Below are 24,857 nucleotides of genomic sequence, written 5' to 3'. Positions count from 1 at the left end.
CGGATGCATTTCGATGCATCCGATGAAGTGAGCTGTAGCTCACGAAAGCTTATGCTCTAATAAATTTGTTAGTCTCTAAGGTGCCACAAGTACTCCTTTTCTTTTTACTAGAATTATGGTTATCATTCATGAAGGTAAAACCCAACAAAAATATTAACAAACCTGCTCACAGTGAACATTCTGATACAACATTATTCCCTTGCTCCTTCACAAAGGAGATCAGCAAGAGTAGCTGGATTACTGTAGTGTACACTTCTTCTCAAACAATAATTAATTTTTCAGAACAAGAAGTTGTCCTGTATTGGCATATGTGATAGCTCAGTTGGTAATTATGGAGACATCAGTTGCAGCTCCACAGTTAAGGCAGAGTTTTGCCCTTGAGGCAGGAATTCAATCTCCCTGTTATATATTATCTGACCCTTTTTGTACCTAATTATGTTAATAATGAGAATATCACAGACTCTTCAAAACTTCCCATATAGTAAAAACCTTGTGCATAGGCTAGATTTGAAGAATTTTTTAGGATTAATTGTCATTTCTCCATTATTCTTCATAAATGAAAGAGGCTGAATAAGTAACGTTCTAGTTCAGAGAATTCCGTGAGGAACTGTCCTCTTTCAAAATGGCTGACATCTATTATCGTCAATGGAACTGAGGCAAAAGACTGCCCGTCAGTTCAGTTACCCTTCTTAAATTGCCCTCCCAATCTCACATTTTTCTCAGTGGAAAGAAGGTCATAGGCTGCCATTAGCTAAGATGGCTCCTGCCTCCATTCACCTGCTCCTCCCAGTGTTCCTCTCCACCTCCTGATAGGACAAAGGGCCTAACATCACCCCTGAGAGCAACTTGACTTCATTTCCATCAGGAGCAATGGGAGGCAGTGGCTATTTTGAAAAAAACATCTTAACTGAGGGCAACCAACAGCCTCATGCTCACTGGGAACAATGAGATGTGATAGTAATTTTGAAAGAGGACAATTCTTTCTTTCTTTAAAGGAAAAAGGAAATAACCTAATTAAAAACAAGCATTATACACACACAATTCAGAGTTAAAAATTAGTCTTTTAATTTAAATAAATATGGAAGTTAATAATGTACTCAGTACAGCACCCTCTATGTTACCTGATATTTAAGACATTTATTTTATACTAGAATAGGAGCTGGAATTTTGACCAAGGACAATAAGGCAAACCTCTATTTTTGAAAAAATGGTATTTGTGAAAAATGACATAGGGTACTTAATAGCCATGCAAAGCAGACAGCACCATGAGTTTAAGGTCACAGCTGAAAGACCTATCATACCAAACTATGGAGTTTAATGGAACACCATAGAACATTGGAAGAATGAAGCTTTTATTAAAATACATATGCAATATAGGCAAATTAATTTATATTTATGCCTGATCTAATACAAAGTGTTCTCCAGTATAAAAGTCTCTTTTAAATTAAGTAAAAAACACTGGAGATCCCCAGGGCCTTATCTGGGCTGGTGTCAGATAATCTTCCAAGAACATCAGAGCAAGCAAAAACTAAAAGCAAAAGTGAACTGAATGTGAAATTTGAAGGACAGAATAAATCCCCATTTGGAACTGAAGAAAATGTATTAAAATGGTAGGAAAGGCCATTCTGAACTGCTAGCTGCTCAATGTTACCAAAGCCGTCAAAAACATGACTTTAAGTTGCTGGCATGCATCTACTGAATTTGCTGCAAGTAAATTTTTTCCCCTTTTTCAAGGAGGAAAGCAACAACAGTAACTATTGTGAGCTTCCTGATATTATGGAAAACAAGACCGTGACTGTACAGCTGTACTTCTCTAAATAAGTATGCCAACCGCTTTCAACACATTGGGACAAAGTACCAGGGTATTTGCATTGTGGCAGCAGTTATGATTGATGATCCGCACAAACCTGATCTGTTGCAAAGAGGATGTAGCACAAACCACAAAGGAACGAGACACTTCAGCCTATGTTTGGCACAATGCCCTGGATACAGGAGACCCTGACCATTTCAGCATACCTTTTTCTACAGCCAGATTTTGCAATCTTCCTTTGCAGAATTATTCTGCCTTGGAAAGATAAACAGATCTGGCAACAGGCTTCAGGGAGTATTTACAGATTTCTACTTGTCTACAGAGGCAGGCTTCCTCCACAGTTGTCACAAACTTATTTACTGAACTCTAAATTATTAACCCTTTCTTGTGCCCATTGGCACAAATCTTTATTGTGTGAGCCATAATATTGTTTTATGCTATGAATGATTCATAAGCATTTTTAAATTCATAATGCTGAGAAGAATTAACACTTCCATTCATCAATTATTATTAATAATCTGAAAAATCAGTTAGTCTGAAAAAATACTTATCTGCATCACTTTCCTTATTCAATCCATGTATAGGTTAACAACATGATTACATGAATGTATTGGCTGTTCTGGTTTTTTAAATCATAGAAACTGGAAACACGGTGAATGAAGAAAAGCTGATTTGATGAAATTTCCATCTTGATACCAAAGTTCAATGCACACTCCACAAAAATAAATAAGAAGGGCAGTTCCAGGCACACACTTCCAAACCTAAGCTTACTGCCTGTGTTTACCAGTATGCACTTTGTACACCTACTTCCTTGCACACAGCTCGCTTGTTTATGAAATTTTCCCTCATCGGGAATAACTCCGGTCTCTCTGCACTCAAAAACACTCACTTTTGTTGGTCTCTCAATGAACTGTTTGAAAACAGAGCTCTGCAGGTGATACATCAGGGAGCTATTATATTCCTACAGAAACTATGGAAACATTCTCAATCCCGCTGTTGCACTGTTAAGATCCTTCAGTGCAATCTGGCAATGGCCACAAAGCAAGTCTTAAACATTGTTTTACGGCAGTTAATATATGGAAGTAGGTTGTTCAAGGCTTTAAAATGCGGTTGAACTTGCCACCCTGGATGTTGAAGAATTTTATTATTTTTTAGCTAAAAATGGACATCTCTCTAAACAGAGAGGTTACAGTGTACACAAAAGTAAAGAACGCTAGTAGACGAAGTTGTCTTCTTCATATACTAGGAAAAAATACCACCGTGTCCCAAAGTAGTATGTACCAAAGGGGTTAGGCTAAATTCATGGTGGAAATATCCAAATTTATAATACTCCAGTGTGTTCTCTGTAATCTCTAGCATCTAAGATTCTATTTTCATCTTTCTGAAATTATCTACCCATATTTCTGTGATTAATCCTGAGCAACACTGTCATAACCATACAGCTAAGGGTAGCCTAGAATTCCTCCTTACCTGTAAGAGGGTAAGAAGCTCAAATAACCTGATTGGCATCTGACCAAAAGGACCAATGGAGAAAGAAGATACTTTCAAATCTGGGGGTGGGGAGGGAGGGGGCGTTGTTTTGTGTGTTCTCTTGGGAAGCAGAGAAGCATCAGGTCAGAACACTCCTTCTCCTATAAACCATCCTAAAAGTCTCTCATATTACAAAAATTGTAAGTAAAAGCTAAGCAAGGCGTGTTAGATTATCTTTTGTTTTGCTTGTGAATTTTTCCTTTGCTGAAGGGAGGTTTATTCCTGTTTCTTGCCACTTTGAAACTAAGCCTAGAGGAAATTCTGCTGTGTTTTTGAATCTTTTGTTACCCTGTAAAGTTATTTTCCATCCTGATTTTACAGAGGTGATTTTTACCTTTTTTAAAAAAAAATAAAAATAAAATAAAATACTTCTTTTAAGAACCTGACTGATTTCTCTATTGTCCTAAGACCCAGGGGTCTGGGTCTGTGATCACTTTGTAACCAATTGGTTAGGATATTATTCTCAAGCCTCCCCAGGAAAGGGGGTGTAAGGGCTTGGGGGATATTTTGGGGGAATAGGAACTCCAAGTGGTCCTTTCCCCGATTCTTTGTTAAAATCACTTGGTGGTGGCAGCATACCCTCCAAGAGCAAAGGATTTATGCCTTGGGGAAGTTTTAACCTAAGCTGGTAGAAATAAACTTTGGGGGTCTTTCATGCGGGTCCCCACATCTGTACCCTAGAGTTCAGAGTGGGGAGGGAACCCTGACAAACACTTTGGCATTTTTAGAACAGGAGATTAAATACACACTTCATCCTGACAGTCATGTTGGAGTCTAGGCGGACTATAATCACAAAATAGAAAAACTAAAATAATTTCATGGCCTACCTAAAGTAAATTCCTAGAATGATATATTTTGCTGTAAATGTCAAACTACCAATAAAATATTTGGCAACTATACAGAATGTAAACTCTGTAGATTGATGTTCATAAAAGGAGTATGGCTTCTAAGATACCGTGCAATCAGATAAAAAGTCCTAATGCACACTGAAGTATAAAGAAATTCTCAGCATTTAAATTGTACCACACACTCTCTAGATCAATGCGACTACCAGAGTACAAACAACAGGTTTTGTGAATAAAATCTTTACTATCCATCTACTTATTGACTGACCTAAATAAAAAAACACGATGACCCACCTCTAATTACAAAATAAAATTTGAGAGGGAATGATGAAATTTCAGAAATGGCAAGTGAAAACTTTACAGATTAAAGCAAAGATACAATAAACGAAGCCAGTAGACCACATTGAAATGATACAGTGTTCCAACCTGAAGGCCTCAATGCAGCAATGGTGCAGCAAGCTAGAGTGTGAACTGACAGCACACTGGCTACTCCACACTATCTCCCCAAATGAACATTCTTGCTATGTACCAGAAGTGCTCTCAGGCGGTTTAACTTAGTACAAGAGTGTTCACATAGGGAGTTAGTGCAGAGTAACTTGTGCACTGTAAATTCACACCCTAGCCTGCCGCACACTAACTTCCCTTGTAGAGAAGCCCTTAGGTTATGTAGCTGCACCACCTACCAGGTCCAGTTTTGGGATAGCCACTGCCTCGGTTTCTTCTCACTTAGATTGAACCTCCCAACCTCTCAGCTTGTTTTGGTTGCAGTGATAACTTGCTACAGAGACATGGCCATTTAGCTAAGTCATTAAAGAAAAAGTGTCTTTTGCTTGATATCCAAATCCAAAACAAACACAAAACAGTCTTCTGTCCTTCTAGTCTCAAGCTGGGCCCAGGCACTCCTTGGCTCCTTTGAGTCTCTACCAAGCAGCAGCTCCCCATGGGTTCATATCTGGATTCTCCCTTCTCTCCCTCAGGCTCTCCACAGGCTTCTGTCTTCTCTCCATCCCAGAACAGCTGATTTAGCCACACAACCTATCATGTGACTTAGCTCACGCAGATGGAGAAAATAAGTGTTACAGGTAGGATTGGATCAATCATGCTCAAAGGGCAAGTCACCCTGTGACAGGCTATAAGAATTTATTTGAGAGACAGACAAACATGGACACTTTTTGATCATTATATCTGAATGAACACTACATGAAATTCCATGGAAGTGTGATCTTCACAAGTCAGATTCATGGCCGTGATTTTGCTTCCATCAATGTAACAATAAAGCAAGTTTTTAATATGCACTTGATAGCCAAGATAGATCAGTCACTTTATTATTGCTTTAAAGTTACCCCTCCTCACAACTTCTACCATTCTTCACCTGCAGCTGAATGGCAACAAAGATGAGAAAATTCTTTCCTGTCTTCTAAAAACATGAAAGGAAATATTCTCTTATCTAATTTTTACAACCAAATACCCATTCAACAATGGGAGGGTCCAACAAACCAACATTTATCACTAGAAATGGCTTTTAGAAAGGAAGATTTGCTAGCCAAATGATCTCTGAAAGTATTAATCGCTAAAAACAAATTCCACTGCTTCACCCAGCATGACAATCTATGCCAGTTATTTGTGTCTCTATACAATATCACAAATACTGTACCAGTAAGAAAATCCTCACTACCAGAGAGGAAATCAGTATTGTCAACCCAAAGCATTCCAAGAGCATAAGTCTGGCCTCCAAAAATTATGACAGTCTTAATCACAACATTTTACAAAACAATATATTTTGGTGTCTTTTTATGTTTTCAACCTTTTCTCTGCATCTATAAAAAATAGAAACTTATTTCTTAAAAAAAATGAAAGCTAAGATTTTCACATAGTCACATTACTCCAGAAGTTGGAGCTTTAAGATGACACCAAATATCACAAGACTCACGATAAAATGGCAAAGTTTGAAACACTGGGAAATATTAAGTTGTTAGCACAGAGCATTGTGACTGACGTAGAACGGGGTGAGAGAAGTAGAGAATGGGTGATATAAATGGCTTTAACTTACATTTGAGTGTTTCTCCAGCATATGGTATATGCAACTTAAACCGATCACAGCTGGGTCCAGGCGTCAAAGAGGTACAGCTAAAAATGAAAACAAGAAAAGGAATTTCTAAACAATAGTGATAGACGTAACAATGCTTAACAAGATACAAATGAGATGAGCAAGCACTACCCAGATGGTATAGTAGAAATTCTTATGGAAAGGCTGATAGTGTCCTGCTCTCCTCACATTTCTGGAAAAACAAAAAGATTAAGTGGGGAGGGAGGAGTAAGCCACAGTGCTGGAGGTTCAGTACATTCCATTCAGTCCATCCATAAGTTCACACAAAAATTTGAGATATCTAGACCTGTCCCAATAAACAGCAGTTTCTCTACCAGTCTGAAGCATCAAAGGATCTCCCGGGAAAACAGCTCCCTGATTTGAGACACTTCACAATGACACACTTTAATCATCCTCTAAACCCACCAAACTCTCTAACTCATGTAGTACAGGTTTCAGAGTAGCAGCCGTGTTAGTCTGTATTCTCAAAAAGAAAAGGAGTACTTGTGGCACCTTAGAGACTAACAAATTTATTAGAGCATAAGCTTTCGTGAGCTACAGCTCACTTCATCGGAAATGCATCCGATGAAGTGAGCTGTAGCTCACGAAAGCTTATGCTCTAATAAATTTGTTAGTCTCTAAGGTGCCACAAGTACTCCTTTTCTTCATGTAGTACAGAAACAGCCAGCTCTCCTTGACTTACTCAACAGTACAACAGATTTGTACTCCCTGTCTCCATCATTGAAGAAACTGAGATGCACTGTGAATTTAAATGAAGTAAAAAATTCACAGCCATTTTTACCCATTTTATAGTTGGGGAAAATAAAACAGAGATTAAATTATCTGCCCAAAACCACAGTAAATTAGTGACATAGCTGGGATTAGAAATCAGGTGTTCCAGGTTCCCATTCCCATGGTCTAACAACACTAGTGATTGCACCATGTCACTTAAGAAAAAAATATTTTAATGTGTGTGTACAAAATTATTTTTATTATGTAGAATTTAAAAGCTCCAACTGAGATTGCGTCTTATTGTGCTAGGCATTTTACAAACGCATACTAAGTCAGTCTCCTGCTCCAAAGAGCTGGCAGTCTAAACAGACGGCAGAGAAAAGGTAGGAAGGGAAAGAGAGGCCTAGAGAAGTGAAGTGACTTGCCCAAGGTCACGCATGAGATTAGTGGTAGAGTCACAAACACAACTCATGTCTCCTGAGTGCCAGTGCAGTACCCTACTGACCACCTTTTCAAAATACAAAAACAGGACATATGCAGGAGCCCCACTCCCTCTGTGGCCCTGCCCCCTGATCCTACCCTTCCCCCTGAAACCCTGCCCTGACCAGGCCAGGAGCCAGAGCTATGCAGTGATAAGAGCCGAAAAGCAGCCCCTGCCTTGTGTCCCAACCCCAAGGGCAGGTGGAGGGTCCAGGGCTCCCTACAAAGGCCCAGGCTCCCTGGGTGGCTCTTAGCACTGCCCAGCTCCAGGCCTCGGAGGAAAGAGGAGGATCAGGGGGTGAGTCCTTGTGGCAACGGAGGGCTAAGGCCCACTCAGCCCCCTCCCCCCACACACACACACACCAGGAAGAGACTGGCACCATCGCTAAGCCTCGGGAAGGTGCATAGCAGCATCGCAGGGAATTCAGGACAAATGCTGACCCAGTGTCATTCAGCCTGGGACCGGGACTTGAAATGTACATTTCGGGACTGTCCTGCCCAATTAGGGACAGCTGGTCACCCATACTACCCACCGGATCATGTGCATAAACAAAAGTAAAACGTGGGAAGTAGGATAGCACAGGGACACCTAACCTTGCACAGCGAGAGCTATTATGTAGATGTAAAATTACACCTGACTTGCAGCAAAAGAGAGGTCAGAGTGAGTAATGCATATAGCTAAGTGCCTCACTGGCTTATGAGAATGGTGCTTAAGCTCATTTCTACTAAAACAGACATTCCCAAACATTTTTTGCTGTGCCCCCCTTTCTCCACGGACCCTCCCTCCTTCCCCGACTCCGACCCATCCAGGGCAGAAAGTGACTCACGGAGAACAGGTGGCTCACATCTGGGGTAGCGGCATGATCTGGCTGACTCCATCCCCAGAGGAACCTATGGCAGCGTGGAGTACAATGGGATTCTTTGCCCTCCCTCCCCTATTCCCAGAGCCTCTCAGACCCACAGGCTCCAGAGAGTAAATACACAAGGACTGCAACCAACCAGATATCTTGGCCAGGGCAGGGCAATAGCAGGGAGAGCAAGCAAGAAGTCCCCAATGGTCAAGTTGGGAGGAGGGGAAGAGGAGCAGGCTGCTGCCAGGACAGGGTGTGGCTGCGCTCCCCCTCATCTGCTGGGGACTCCCTATGAGTTCTTCCTGCTACTGCCCTGCTCTGGCCCAGAAACCCAGTCAGTCACAGTCCCACATCCCATCACATGCCTCCCAGTATCCTCACTGCACCCCCACCCAACCACCACCACAAGGGGACATGCCCCACAGTTTGAAAACCAATGTCCTAAAACACATCCATTTGTTCCCTGCACCCCACCTCTGTTTTACCTTGCACTCAGAAAACTAAGTCGAGGACATGCAGGAGCTTCAGATTGACTTTTGCTCACCATACTATTGTTTAACCTTATTTGTGTCCATGTGTAGCCTGCACCTTGTGTTCACTGCTATGCACAGAGGGCTTGATTCAATGGCTGTGGGAACAGGCTCTGAGAGAGGACTTTCAGGATCAAAGCCTCAGTGTAGTCAGAGTAAGAAAACACCATAGTTGTGGGGTTTGTTTTGGTTTGCTTGTTTGTTTTTTAAGAAGATATCTTATTTTACTTGAGCAGGTAAGAACATCAAGGTAGAAAGGAATGCTCAATGTCAGTGCACACACAGCTATGACTAGAAACATAAGTTCTCTCCTCTGATTACAAGTATCTTAGCCTATAGTTTCAAAGCATTTGTAAGACACCCATCACCATAGCATCTAAACCAAACCCTCATAGATGAGGTTTTTTAAAAAAAAATTAGTGTAGAAGCTTCCAAAATAATACATCAACAGCAGTTAATATTGAATGGCAATTTATTTTGAAATATCACAGGTCATAGGGGTCCTGTCACCCTTACCATTAAGACAATATATTTTGGTAGCTTTTAAAACATGCACCAAAATTTCTGATTTTGCAAATACAACCTTTACTTTTAGTACACTAAGCAATTTGGAAATACTTGAGGGAAAAGTACAATATACGTTACATTAAAAGAAAAGAGTGATCTGATGATATTAATGTCCCTAAAAGCAACACTAAGTATTTCTCCTAGGTTATTATAGCTCACTTAGCATGTTTTTAAATTTTACTGATCTAGAAGTGATGGAAAGTGACAGCTTTCAAAGTCATTTTTAGCAAATTACCCCTCTTTGAGTAGGCTACACAAGAGATTTAAAGCATTGTGATTGGCTGGGTAACTAAGCAAAAATCTTTCAGAGGTGCCTCTAAAGGGAACTAGCTACTTCTCACTAACAGAAATGGAAAAAAAAACCACTATAAAGCAATTCAGAATTTTGATACAGAAAGTCTAATGGAAAAAAACAAAACTTTTTAATAATTTCCTCAATGGGACAATGCTTACATACCATCTGAAGCTGAAATTAAAGTGCTGAACGTATCAAACAATTTGTCAAAAGAGCTGCTTACACAAGTCGAACAGAATGAAATGAATAACAAAACTGCATATACAAGCGGCCCATCCTGCATGCCAATGCAAGGGAATAAAGAGACTATGTCACACTCTTACTGACTTGCACTGATGTGGCATACCACTGCTTCAAGTGCCCTGCTATGCGCAGGTTGGCAGGAAGAAGCATGGTCTTGGCCCCGATCCCTTTAGGCTGGTCAGTGGCATAGCTTCACTGGCATACTGGGGAGAGTACACTGCACCAGCTATAGACATGTCAACAGTGTTCTCCCTCTACAGAGGGGTGAGGCTATCGGAAGCCCCAGAGTTACAATCTCCCTCTGGGCTGCTTCAAAAGCTTTGCAACAATGCACCACTCCCTTCCACGCCCCAACCTCATCCTGCCTCCCAGGCAGACTGTAAACTTAACACATAGCCCTTAATTATTTAGGCACCAATACTGGAAGCACGCACACATGAAGTAGTCTCACTGAATTTAAGAGGGCTAATCATCTGGGCAGGTGCAGGATTGGAGTTTTAATTGGTCATCTTCAGGCATTTTAAAGAAAAAATAAGGTACTTAAATACTTTAAGTTAACTAAAATAGACAAAAAAATTTATATTGCCATTTCTGATAAACACTAACTATTCCAAAGTACTGAGAGGTATCAATTATACTTTATTCCATAAGACCTGATTTCAGAGTCAAAACCATGAAGAAAAAAATAAAAACCAAAACACACAATGATTCTTAACTTTAATTGAGGTTAAATACTACCTTCTTCAGCTGTCTCTCTGCTTCAAGTTTTCCCATGTGGCCAGACAAACCAGTACCTGCACTGTCTGCTGATGACGTTGTGTTAGTGGCCAACCAGAAGGCTGTAGACTCATCTATTAAATGCTGGTTGTCAGCCAGTTTCTAAGTAAAATGGTTGTCCCCAAATGACTGAAGAGCCATCACAATCTAACAAAAAAAGAGAAACATGCAGCCCCGCCACCAGCGCTCCTCTTGCCTCTTTGTTACATGTAATTATCTTTGTTTAAAATCACGTGTGGGCTGAAGAAAGCAACGTGCTAGAATATGTACCAAAAATGAAAATACTGATTTTAGATTCTAAGGCCAGAAGGGACCATTGCAATCATCTAGTCTGATCTCCTGGCCATATAACTTCCCCAAAGTAATTCCTAGAGCAGAGCTTTTAAAAAAACTTCCCATCTTGATTTAAAAATTGTCAGTGATTAAACAATTTATCAAGGGTCATTGTGGATTCTCCAACAAACCAGTAAAAATGTACACCTTTTTTCCAGTCTGATGTCCAAGTCGTTAAAGTAAGTCTTATTCATGTTGTTTTCAATAGCCCTTTGTGGAAATCAATTTACTTTACGTAGATTCTCTTGTCAATACAGTAGTTAAGATTATAACCAAGTTACAGTATGATCCATAGTTTTAAATCCACCACACATGAAAGCATGGTCTTGTCTGAAAATTGCTAAATTTACTCCAAATACTAAGGAGAATTATTCTACAAAGTCTGAAGAAAATTATTCTAAAAATTTATGAGTTATAAGTCATTAACATGTTACCACGCTTTGAAGGGGACTTGTATTTAATGTTACTTTGTAGTCCTCTAATTAAAAAAGTACTTATCAACCCTTCACCATTCAGTTACACCTCATTGAAAATGTGCGCAGCAGCTATGTTTGAAGAAAATAGTTGTATTTAACCAAAGTTGTTAGCTGCTGTACCTAACTGCAATAGCTACAGTCTGTTTCAGTATAAACAGCTTGCTTTATGGTGGCGGGTTACAGGTTAGAGGGAACATAAAGGTCCTTCTAAGGTTTGCCACTGCAACAGAGGTTCTCCCTTTGCTCAAGTGGTAAAGACTTGTAAGTTTTGGAATTAAATGCCTAGCATTCTAAAACCTGGCTCTGCAGGTTGGTGTGATTCATCTAACAATTGTTTTTATAGCAATAAATTGGTTGCAAAATGACACCCTCTGTATGTGCGTGCATGTACACACAAAGAATGGAAAACATGATCAAACTGTTTTTGAGCTACAGACCATTAAAAGTTACCCAAATATGGAGCCAGATTTCAGAACAGCCTGGCTCCAGCCGATACATGGTTAGCATCACTATGTAAAACTGGAAGTAAAATGTAATCGCTAATTACCTGCAGACCAAAGAAGCTCACCATGTAGATTATTGTAGTACTGATTTGTTTTCTAGATTACCACAATTAAGGTTACCTACCACTTTCCACTATAAGTCCCTGTTTCCAATTGCTTATGATTTTGCCATACTTCAACTGTTCAGGCTGAAATTTCCCATTCCAGGGATGAGCCTCAAGCTTTTAATTTTTGTTTTTGTTTGTTTCTGTGGTTGTTTGTTTATTTAAAGAAAAACTTTCAGCTAAAACAGTTCAGCCATTTCCCACAATGAGATTGAAGAAATATACATTATTTTGACCATGCTAAAGTCTTACAACTATTTCACTGAGAAGGTCAAGTGCCTCTAGGTTTTGGAGGAAAGACTTGGAATTTGACGATGGGGTCTGGGACATGCATTGTGCTGTCCCAGTGAAATTCTGCCCAAATCTGGCCAACCTATATAGTCTTCTGAAAAATCCCACTGGATACATGCTCACTAGAAGTTAGAGTATGGCAACTAAATTCCCCATGCCTTCACAGCTCCTACATGGGACTGGACTGTGCATGTGCCATTCCCACAGAACAACTGAGCATGCGGTAAAGGCTGAGCAGAACTTTTCCTTGCTCCTCCTGGCAGCCAGAGCTATTATAGTACTGGGCACAGGAGCTGACACGAAGACTCTCTCTCCTGTACTCTCAATTTTCCCTCACTAGTGCCCAGACAGCATGGGGGAGGAGAAAGCAGCCTGACACAAATGAATATTGATGAGAAGCAGGGAGTGGGGGAGGAGGAAGAGGATAAGAGCAGGGAGTGGAGGCCAGGGCAGGAAGCATGCAGAACAGAGCACAGGGTAGAGACAAGAACTAGGGGATGAAGAGGAATAGAAGCAGGGAAGAAGACAGGAACAGAAGCTCAAAAGAGAAGACAGGGAGAGGAACAGAGGGACAGGGAAAGGCAGCAGTTCAGGAGGGATGACAGGGATAGGAGCAGAGGGTGTTTGCCCAGGCAATCTTAGTTCAGCCCCGTTGTGTGTATGCATTATGATACAGTATTTAAAACTGCCAAATCAGGAAGAGGAGGTGGATTAGGCATTTCTGGAACAAACAACAAAAATATCTAAAACACAAGACTTGGTAGTAATGGAAGACTTTAATCACCCAGACATCTGTTGGAAAAATAATGCAGCAAAACACACAATTTTCAGTAAGCTCTTGGTATGCAACTTTCTGTTCAAGAAAGTGGAAGTAGTAATCAGGGAACAGCCCTTTTAGACTTGACTGGAATAACAGCCCTTTTAGATGTGATTTTAGATGTGATTGGAATAACAGAGACTTGGTGGGATAACTCACATGACTGGAGTATTGTCATGGATGGATATAAAATGTTCAGGAAGGACAGGCAGGGCAGAAAAGGTGGGGGAATTGCATTGTATGTAAGAGAGCAGTATGACTGCTCAGAGCTCCGGTATGAAACTGCAGAGAAACCTGAGAGTCTCTGGATTAAGTTTAGAAGTGTGAGCAACAAGGGTGATGTCGTGGTGGAAGTCTGCTATAGACCACCAGACCAGGGGGATGAGGTGGACGAGGCTTTCTTCCGGCAACTAATGAAAGTTACTAGATGGCAGGCCTTGGTTCTCCTGGGAGACTTCAATCACTCTGATATCCGCTGGAAGAGCAATACAGCGGTACACAGACAATCCAAGAAAAGAGTTTTTGGAAAGTGTAGGGGACAATTTCCTGGTGCAAGTGCTGGAGGAACCAATTAGGGGCAGAGCTCTTCTTGACCTGCTGCTCAAAAACCAGGAAGAATTAGTAGGGGAAGAAAAAGTGGATGGGTACCTGGGAGGCAGTGACCATGAGATGGTTGAGTTCAGGATCCTGACACAAGGAAGAAAGGAGAGCAGCAGAATACGGACCCTGGACTTCAGAAAAGCAGACTTAGACTCCCTCAGGGAACTGATGGGCAGGATCCCCTGGGAGAATAACATGAGGGGGAAAGGAGTCCAGGAGAGCTGGCTGTATTTTAAAGAATCCTTATTGAAGTTACAGGAACAACCCATCCTGATGTGTAGAAAGAATTGTAAATATGGCAGGCAACCAGCTTGGCTTAACAGTGAAATCCTTGCTGATCTGAAACACAGAAAAGAAGCTTATAAGAAGTGGAAGATTGGACAAATGACCGGGGAGGAGTATAAAAATATTGCTCAGGCATGCAGGAGTGAAATCAGGAAGGCCAAATCACATTTGGAGTTGCAGCTAGCAAGAAATATTAAGAGTAACAAGAAGGGTTTCTTCAGGTATGTCAGCAACAAGAAGAAAGTCAAGGAAAGTGTGGGCCCCTTACTGAATGAGGGAGGCAACCTAGTGACAGAGGATGTGGAAAAAGCTAATGTACTCAATGCTTTTTTTGCCTCTGTCTTCACGAACAAGGTTAGCTCTCAGACTACTGCACCGGGCAGCACAGCATGGCGAGGAGATGACCAGCCCTCTGTGGAGAAAGAATGGTTCGGGACTATTTAGAAAAACTGGACAAGCACAAGTCCATGGGGCCGGATGCGCTGCATCCAAGAGTGCTAAAGGAGTTGGCAGATGCGATTGCAGAGCCATTGGCCGTTATCTTTGAAAACTCATGGCGATCGGGGGAGGTCCCGGACAACTGGAAAAAGGCTAATGTAGTGCCCATCTTTTAAAAAGGGAAGAAGTAGGATCCGGGGAACTACAGACCAGTCAGCCTCACCTCAGTCCCTGGAAAAATCATGGAGCAGGTCCTCAAGGAATCAATTCTGAAGCATTTAGAGGAGAGGAAAGTGATCAGGAACTCTCAGCATGGATTCACCAAGGGCAAGTCATGCCTGACTAACCTAATTGCCTTCTATGATGAGATAACTGGCTCTATGGATGAGGGGAAAGCAGTGGATGTGTTATTCCTTGACTTTAGCAAAGTTTTTGATACAGTCTTCCACAGTATTCTTTCCAGCAAGTTAAAGTATGGGCTGGATGAATGGACTATAAGGCGGATAGAAAGCTGGCTAGATCGTCGGACTCAACGGGTAGTGATCAATGGCTCCATGTCTAGTTGGCAGCCGGTATCAAGCCAGTGCCCCAAGGGTCAGTCCTGGGGCCAGTTTTGTTCAATATCTTCATTAATGATCTGGAGGATGGTGTGGATTGCACCCCCAGCAAGTCTGCAGATGACACTAAACTGGAAGGAGTGGTAGATACAGTGGAGGGTAGGGATAGGATCGAGAGGGACTTCGGCAAATTAGAGGATTGGGCCAAAAGAAATCTGATGAGATTCAACAAGGACAAGTGCAGACTCCTGCACTTAGGACGGAAGAATCCCATGCACCGCTACAGACTAGGGACTGAATGGCTAGGCAGCCGTTCTGCAGAAAAGTACCTAGGAGTTACAGTGGACGAAAAGCTAGATATCAGTCAACAGTGTGCCGTTGTTGCCAAGAAGACTAACGGCATTTTGGGATGTATAACAAGGGGCACTGCCAGCAGATCAAGGGATGTGATCGTTCCCTTCTATTTGACATTGGTGAGGCCTCATCTGGAGTACTGTGTCCAGTTTTGGGCCCCATGCTACAAGAAGGATGTGGAAATATTGGAAAGTGTTCAGTGGAGGGCAACAATAATGTTTAGGGGACTGGAACACATGACTTATGAGGAGAGGCTGTGGGAACTGGGATTGTTTAGTCTGCAGAAGAGAAGAATCAGGGGGGAATTTGATAGCTGCTTTCAACTACCTGAAAGGGGGTTCCAAAGAGGATGGATCTAGATCAGGGGTCCCCAACGCAGTGCCCACGAGCGCCATGGCACCTGCCGGGGCATTTTTTGTACCCGCAGGACACCCCGCCACTGAAATGCCGCCGCCGAGCATGGCCGCTGGAGAACCGCCCGGCAGCATTTTGGCGGCGACACTTCTTAATCGGTGGCGGCATTTCAGCGGCGGGGTGTCCAGCACCAGCCATAGTTTTCTAGCAATATGCTATTCCCACAAGAAAGGTTGGGGACCACTGATCTAGACTGTTCTCAGTGGTAGCAGATGACAGAACAAGGAGTAATGGTCTCAAGTTGCAGTGGGGGAGGTTTAGGTTGGATATTAGGAAAAACTTTTTCACTAGGAGGATGGTGAAGTACTGGAATGCATTACCTAGGGAGGTGGTGGAATCTCCTTCCTTTTAGGTTTTTAAGATCAGGCTTGACAAAGCCCTGTCTGGGATGATTTAGTTAGGCATTGGTCCTGCTTTGAGCAGGGGGTTGGACTAGATGACCTCCTGAGGTCCCTCCCAACCCTGATATTCTATGATTCTGACCAACAGGGAAGAATTCGTAGTGCATCTGAAGGTGGAAGGCAATTTATGTGAAAGTGATCATGAAATGACAGATTTCATGATTGTAAGGAAAGGAATGAGTGAGAGCAGCAGAATAAAGGCAATGGACTTTAAAAAAAGAGGGCTTCAATGAAGTCAGAGAACTGGTAGGTAAGGCCCCATGGGAATAAAATCTAAGGGAAAAAGGATCCCAGGAGAGCTGACAGTTTCTCAAGGAGACAGTATTAAAAGCACAATTACAAACTATCCTGGTGAGAAGGAAAGATAGGAAGAGGCCAATATGGCCCTGTCAGAAACCCTTCAATGATCTGAAAATCAAAAGGGAATCCTAGAAAAAGAGGAAACATGGACAAATTGCTAAGGAGGAGTACAAAAGATTAGCACAAGTAAATAGGAACAATATCAGAAAGCCTAAGGCCCAAAATGAGTTACACCTAGCAAGGGACATAAAAGGCAGTAAGAAAAGGTTCTTTAAATACATTAGCAGCAAGAGAAAGATGAAGGAAAGTGAAAGTCCTCTATTTAGTGAGGAAGGAGAGCTAATAACTGATGACATCAAGAAAGCTGAGGTATTTAATGCCTGTTTTGCTTTAGTCTTCACTAAAAAGGTTAATGGTGACCAGATACTCAACACAATTAATATTAACAACAAGGGGGAAGGAATACAAGCCAAATTAGGGAAGATCGGGTTAAAGAATATTTAGACAACTTAGATCAAGGGTTCTCAAACTGCGGATCATGACCCCTCAGGGGGTCATAAGCTGTCAGCCTTCACCCCAAACCCCGCTTCACCTCCAGCATTTAAAATAGTGTAATATAAAAAAAAGTGCTTTTAGTTTGGGGGGGGGGTCACACTCAGAGGCTTGCTGTGTGAAAGGGGTCACCACTGCAAAAGTTTGAGAACCGCTGAGTTAGATGTATTCAAGTCGGCACAGCCTGATTAAACTAACCCTATGGTACTTCGGGAACTAAATGAAACAATCTCAGAACTGTTAGCAATTATCTTTGAGAACTCCTGGAGTGCGAGTGAAGTCCCAGAAGACTGGAGAAGGGCAAACATAGTACCTATCTTTAAAAAAGGGAACAAAAAGGACACAGGGAATTATAGATCAGTCAGCCTAACTTAGATACCTGGAAAGATAGTGGAACAAATTATTGAACAATCAATTTGTAGGCACCTGGAGGTGTAAGATCTGAGGTTGTTTTCTGCAGTAAAAACAGCAATCATGAGCAAAGTTGCAGAGTTGCATCCTCACATTCCAGCTAAATTGCATCAAAGAATGTAATATTGGACTGATAAGAAGGCACTCCAGTCCTAATAGTACCCACCATCACCAGATAAAGAAACAGATCTTAAGATGTTTAAAGAAAACTTTGTTTGATAGCATTTGTCTGGGAAGAAACCACTTATCAATAGTTCTGATTGTGAAACCTATACTCCTATTGTTCTGTCTTTATGGTCCCTACCGGTGGTAGTACTGCTGAAAAAGATCTGGGGGTTATAATAGATCACAAACTAAATATGAGTCAACAATGTGATGCAGATTGGGCATGGTTAGTGTTGAGAAAAGATGACTGAAGGGGGAGCTGATAACTCTTCAAAAATATTAAAGTCGGCTATAAAGAGGATGGTGATCAATTTTCTTCATGTCCACTGAAGCTAGGAGGACAAGAAGTAATGGATGCAATCTGCAATATGGGAGATTTAGATTAGATATTAGGAAAGGCTTTCTAATTGTAAAAGTAGTTAAGCTCTAGAATAGGCTCCAATGAAGGTTGTAGAATCCCCATTATTGGGAGTTTTTAAAAACAGATTGGACAGACATTTGTCAGGGATGGTCTAGGTTTACTTAGTCCTGCCACAGCATGGACTGACTACTTCTCTAGGTCCCTTCCAGCCCTACATTTCTATGATTCTCTGATCACATCATATTTTTTCCAGAGGATTCCTGCCTTGCTCAGTGCACAGGATAGATGGCGTTCTGGGATAAATCAGGGTTGTGAAGTGAAGGCAGCTGTTGTTTCCTATGACCCCGTCTCATTTACTGCAGAAGTTAAAAAGGTTTGTGATGAATGAGGCAGGGAATTCTAGGAAGAGAAACAATTGTCTGATGGTTAACACAGTTACCACTCAGAAGAACTGCTTTCTATCTGCCTCTGCCACAGAATTTTTAATGTAACACTAGGCAAATCACTTACACCACTCTTTTTTACAGGTGACCACTAGCTGTGTGTTCCTCACTTTCTGGGTGCTCAGCTTGAAATATCTGAACATGCAGAGTCCATCTCAGCTAAGCACTGACAATTGCAACAGAGCTCAGTGGAGGCTATACATTGAACATACAGTTTCTGTGGAAATTAAAGTTACTCATCTGTAACTGCAGTTCTTTGCGGTGGACTCAACACATTCATACTCTTGGGATGTACCAATGCTGAAGCATGGATTGGTGAAACCTTTTAGTAGCAGTGCCTGTTAGAACACACACACACTACCTGCTACTCCCCTTGCAGATCCAAAAGTTCAGAGGCAAGGCTACAAAAAGGGGCTGCATTACACACACTTCATCAGCTCCTTCTACAACCTCCTCCAGGTCCAAAGTTCTGACTAGGAATCTGAGAGAAAGGGGATGGAGAGTGAGAAGTGTGAATGTGCAGAATCAAAGAACAACTCCAAATACATGTTTGTAATCTTCATTTCTACTTTCAGTGGCCTCTGATCAATTCCCACTCTTGACAGTTTGGCAGGGAAAACTCTTTACCTCTCGACAGCAGGCCATAGAGACCTAGTTAACTACTGTAATATTGCTTTATCAAATGGGGTATCTGATCTAGGTGACAGATCTAAGGAATAATGTTTTGTGAAAGTATTAATTGACCTTCAAGTGGCTGTGCTACAGATTTCTAATATGGGAATAAGTCTAAAGCAGGCCAAGGAAGTAGACTTCATTCTAATCAACTAAATTCTAAGTCCTTCTGGAAGAGGAACAGTTTTGTTTTTAATCACACTCTTCAATACAGAGCCTAACCCACTCACAAAATGGGTTGGGCTCTGTATTGAAGAGTGTGATTAAAAACAAAACTGTGTTGGGATGTGATCATCTGACCTTTACTCTTTTGCCCATAAACAACAAACAATCCAGGTGATTTTTGGTATTCTGTAGGCCTATTCAAATAGAAGGTTAATGCTCTTTTAGCATCCAAGGTGTGTAAGTTTGGCGTCCCCAGAGTGAGGCCTAGGGAAAAAATACTGGCAAGTTTATGGACTGCTTGAGATGGAATTCTGTTATCACTTAGGGAGAAATTAGGCTGTGGATGAATAACTGCTTCATCTTTATTAAAGACTGTGAAAGGGAGGTAAGCCATGACAGCCTAAACCTCACTCAACTTTTCTAGCAGATGTAATAGCTGTAACAAAGACTGTCTCCACAGAGAGATGAAACAGGGAATACTCCCCCATAGGTTCTAAGGGGGTGTTTCATGAGTTAAGAAAGAACTAGATTAGGATCCCATGTAGGTGTGCATTTTCTAACCAGAGAGGAAATGTTCATTAACCCTTCTAGAATCTTTTTACTATATCATGGCTAAGTGCAATCATTTGCTTGACTGAACTGTGATGAGCTGAGATGGCTGTGAAATGTACATTTATAGACAATATGGGAATTCCCAAAGATTTCCAATAATGTATTCTAATACAAACTATCTAAGAGATGAAGTTGTATGTATGTTACTGGTGGTTGATGGCAAAGAGAATCATTGCCACGTATAACTAAGGTTAAGATTCTGTCACGGATATATTTAGTAAAAATCAGGGACAGGTCATGAGCAATAAACAAATGGAAGCCCATGGCTTGTCTGTGACTTTTACTAAAAATACCCTGCAGGGAAAAACAGATGGCTGCAGGGTTTTGCAGCTGCTCCTGTGGCGGGGGCTGACTGTTGCGGCGGGGGCTGACTGCTGCTGCTCTAGCCTCAGGGAAGCTGACCCAACCCCAGCCACTGCTCCTGCAGCTAGGGACCGCTGTTTCAGTGGTCCCACGGCTGGCCACCGGTCAGCTGTTCTGGCAGCCCCGGGGTTGACAGCTGCTCCAACCCTGCCCCAGAAGAAGTCACGTGACCTCTGTGATAGAATCATAGCCTTACTTATAACAATAACACAGGTAGGTTGACTGCTTCCTGGAGTTTAACAGAATTGCTAAACAGGAAAGTTCTAGATCTGTCAAAGTCTTGTGGTCCATGCTGTCAAGTCAGACTCAGTCTGGATGTCAAATCTGATCCCTCTGTTAGATCAATAGGCCTGGAATTGTAGGGAGACACAGATAAACCCTTTGCAACAGTTGTGGTAGATCTCTGCACTAATGCTGTTTTGCCCAAGGCAATCAGAATAACCTTGGATTTGTGATGTCTGATTTTTTTCAGAGCTCCTTGAATTAGAGGAATTGGAGGGAAGACTCAGAGAAGACCTACCCCGAGGCTAGAAGAAATGAATTCTAGATGGACTGCCCTGCTTTTCCCTGGAGCAAAACCCCAAATGGTTAGACCTGTGTCTTTTTATAGGCCAACAGGATTATCTCTCTCTTGACACCCCCATAAGGAGAAGAAGATGTTTGTACCCAATTATTGAGTGACCATTCAGGCTTATCATGATGGACTCTGCTTAGCTGTTGTATTAGTGTATTGTCCTTGCCCTCAAAGGAGGAATTACTGGATAAATCTGGTATACTATGAGTAAGGCTACAATTTTGTCAAGGAGGTAGCAGAAGTCAGAGAATCTGTGACTTCCAAGACCTCAGTGACTTCAGCCCTGGAGTTTGGGGGCTGCAGGGTCCTGCCGCCTCCTGCAGAGGCAGGGAGTTCTGAGGTACCCCCACCGCCTGAGGCAGCGGTGTCCCCAAGCTCCCAGCCTCCACAGGGAGTGAGGGTACTCTGAAGCTCCCCACCAGCGGTGGCGGAGCAGGGCGACCCCCATAGCTCCCCGTTGCTGGGGCAGGGCAGGGGGACCTCCACAGCTCCCCAGTCACCACCAGTGGAGAAAGGGAACCCCCACAACTGCTGTGGGCTAGGGGGACCCCAGCAGCTCCCCGCCACCACAGGGGGCCAGGGAGACCCCTGCAGCCCTTGGCCAATATGGAGGGGTAGGGAGACCCCCACAGCTCCCCACTGCAGCAGAGATAGGGGGACCCCATCAGCTCCCTGGCTGCTGCCACGGGGCAGGATGACCCCGGCTGCAGCAGCAGCAGAGAGATTCCCGCAGCTCCCCACTGCTGGGGAAGGGGCAGAGGGACCCTACAGCTCCCCTCCACCCCAGAGCTCCCAGACACCCCGCAGCTGCTCAGTCCCTTCCCATTTTATCATGGATATTTTTAGTAAAAGTCTGGGACAGGTCATGGGCTTCCATGAATTTTTGTTTTTATTGCCCATGACCTGTCCCTGACTTTTACTAAAAATATCCATGATAAAATTTTAGCCTTAACTATGAACCATTCCCACCTCTTTGCACAGCTGCCTAGAATGCACTCCCTCCTGCTTGTTTATATAAAACATCCCTGTAATTTTGTCAGTGACTATTTGAAGCACTGTAGCTCATAGACAACGGAGAAAGGATTTGGGAGCCCAATGTATCGCTATTAAGTCTGAAACATAGATATGGAGAGGTTTTGTTTGTTTGTTCTGGGAAAGACTTTGTTACACCTCCACACTCTCCCCCCAGAAGGGGAAACTACGAAGGGCCTAGTCATGAAGAGGAAGCTGAGGTTCCCAGAGTAAGAGGGGTCCACAGGATGAAGGATGATGGGAGATACATCGCGAGAGAAGGGCGCAATGCCTGGCTAAAGCTAATCCCAAGAGTGACCAGGAAGAGGCACCACCTCCAGTGAGTGGATACTGTGGCAGGTAGATAAAGAAAAGATTATCAAAGCTAGGGTAAGCATATAGAATTTTAACTTTTTGATGAAAGAGTTGAGCTTTCAAAGGCCTAGAATGAGTTGGAGGCTTCTGTCTGGAATAAAATCTCTTTGTACCTGGAATAAAATTCTTTCCCTAAAATTCTTTGAGAACTTCTTCTGTGATACCAAACGATCAGTGAATGAACTTGTGATCTTAGAAAGTTTTCATGAGAAGGATCCTTGAAGAGATAGTGTTGAACTAAATGGAGTAATCCTGTAGAATGATCTCCAAGATCCAACAGCCCATATGACAGTATTCCATGTATCTAAGAAATGAGAGAGAGACAGTTTCCAAAGAAAGACAAGGTTGCTAATAGGGCTAAAACTGGTCCAGGGTTCTCAGATGTTCTGTCAAATCTGAGGCCAAGAGTCTGCTTTCAAGTGAATCTCCCTTTAGTCCATGGTTCAGGGGGTTTATATCTGTGCTGATGCAGACATGTATTCTTTTGAAATGAATAGAAAATAGAGGCTATATACAGTCATCCCTTGTAATAAAACATTGGTACACCAAATCATATCGTAGTGTGCTGTGAAATCCTCAGAGACCTTGCAGAAGACCTGCTGTACCTCATCTATTCTAGAGCTAAAATAGCCCTTCACCCTCAAACAAGGGGTCTTCTTTCCAGAGTCTTGTTACTGAAGGAAGGCCAGATGAATGTAACCACAAATGGTGTCTCAAAGTAATCATAGATGGAACAACTCTAAATGACACATCAGAAGCACTAACAGATGCTCTCAAGGTGTGCTTAACAACTAATAAACTTTCAATAATAAAGGTCTTGGCCAGTTTTTCTGGTCTTCCAGGAATGACTGGGCAAAGAGTACAGTTTTCTCCCATAGAATTGATATCTGGACATTACTGCCTGATAGTTCAACACTCTAGAGCTCAATGTAGCAGAGAAGAACATCTATCTGCCCACAACATCCAATTTCATACCCTCTCTGCTGGAAAGGGTAGAAGGGACCTGACTGATAGCTGCCACAATTAGTGAACTTGGAACTGGTGGGTTTTGAAGACTGAGAAGCCCCCAGAAGCCAACTGGTATAACTTGACCAATTTCTTAGACTCTGTTGACCCAAATGCTGGATATATCCAGATATATTTTGCAGGTTGTAATAAACTGCCTATAACCAGTACAGTAATCTTACTGTAAGAGGGCAAACCAAGAATATCAAATACCGGGCACAGGGAGGGGGGAATGTAGTTTCTTTTTAAGTTGAATCTATGTTGTCTACAAGTTCATAAAATTGAAGCACATCTTACAAAGAAGAGGAAGAAGATGCACCCAAATTGTCATCCACAGACGGTTGAATATCTGGATACATATACAGTATAACCTCAGAGTTACGAACACCTCAGGAATGGAGGTTGTTCGTAACTCTGAAATATTCGTAATGCTGAATAAAACGTTACGGTTGTTCTTTCAAAAGTTTACGACTGAACATTGGCTTAACACAGCTTTGAAACTTTACTAGATAGAAGAAAAACGCTGCTTTTAACAATCTTAATTTAAATGAAACAAGCGGAGAAACAAAAAGAAAAGGAGTACTTGTGGCACCTTAGAGACAAACAAATTTATTTGAGCATAAGCTTTCGTGAGCTACAGCTCACTTCAGAAGTGAGCTGTAGCTCACGAAAGCTTATGCTCAAATAAATTTGTTTGTCTCTAAGGTGCCACAAGTACTCCTTTTCTTTTTGCGAATACAGACTAACACGGCTGCTACTCTGAAACCTGTCATTAAGCGGAGAAACAGTTTCCTTACCTTGTTAATTTTTTTTTTAAACTTTCCCTTCATATGTTTAACAGTTTATGTTTAACACAGTGTTGTACAGTGTTTGCTTTTTTAAATTTGTCTCTGCTGCTGCCTGATTGTGTACTGCCAGTTCCAAATGAGGTGTGTGGTTGACCAGTCAGTTGGTAACTCTGGTGCTCATAACTCTGGGGTTCTACTGTATGTATCCAGAGGCTTGACAGGTCCCACTAGCTGTTCTTCATATAGCATGTCTGGGACACGTACCAGTGATTCCCACAGGACCGGTGAGAGTGAAGATGAGGGAGAAAATGTTCCAGTGAGCAGAGCCATCCCTTGAGTATAGCGAATCAGAGCGACCTCCCCGAGCCCTGTGCTTTGGGGGGCCCCACGCTTCTATAAAATTGTGAAGAGGCGGGCGAGAGAGCGGCAGGCAGGGTCGAGGAGGAGCCCCCCTGCCAGAACCTCCGTCCTCCCCCCCGCGCCTCCTGCTCACCAGCAGGCCCCACCAACCAGCACCTCTCCCTCCCTCTCAGCGCCTGCTGTGGATCAGATGTTTCGCTGTATCAGGAGGTGCTGGGGTGGAGGGGAGAGGAGTGAGGTTGCAATGCACTCGGGGGAGGAGGTGGAACTGGGCACTGAAGAGGTGGGACGGCATGGGAAGAGGCAGGGAAGAGGCGGGCTGGAAAGAGGCAAGGTTGGGGCAGAGCAGGGGTGGGAAGAAGCCTTGCGGGAAGGGGTGGA

General features: G+C 42.5%; 1 protein-coding gene across 10 annotated transcripts in view; it reads right to left on the bottom strand.

Moving 5' to 3' along the window:
- BABAM2 (BRISC and BRCA1 A complex member 2) overlaps positions 1–24,857 on the bottom strand; it is a 309,223-nt gene that overhangs the window by 254,150 nt on the left and 30,216 nt on the right. For all 10 annotated transcript variants that reach the window (XM_043511627.1, XM_043511630.1, XM_043511626.1 and 7 more), the window contains exon 3: positions 6,236–6,312. In XM_043511627.1, the coding sequence (XP_043367562.1) occupies positions 6,236–6,312 (77 nt within the window). The remainder of the gene's footprint in view (positions 1–6,235; positions 6,313–24,857) is intronic.

The sequence above is a fragment of the Dermochelys coriacea genome, chromosome 3 (genome assembly GCF_009764565.3).
Source record: "Dermochelys coriacea isolate rDerCor1 chromosome 3, rDerCor1.pri.v4, whole genome shotgun sequence".
NCBI lineage: Eukaryota > Metazoa > Chordata > Testudines > Dermochelyidae > Dermochelys > Dermochelys coriacea.
This window is presented reverse-complemented; position numbering and strand designations above follow the sequence as displayed.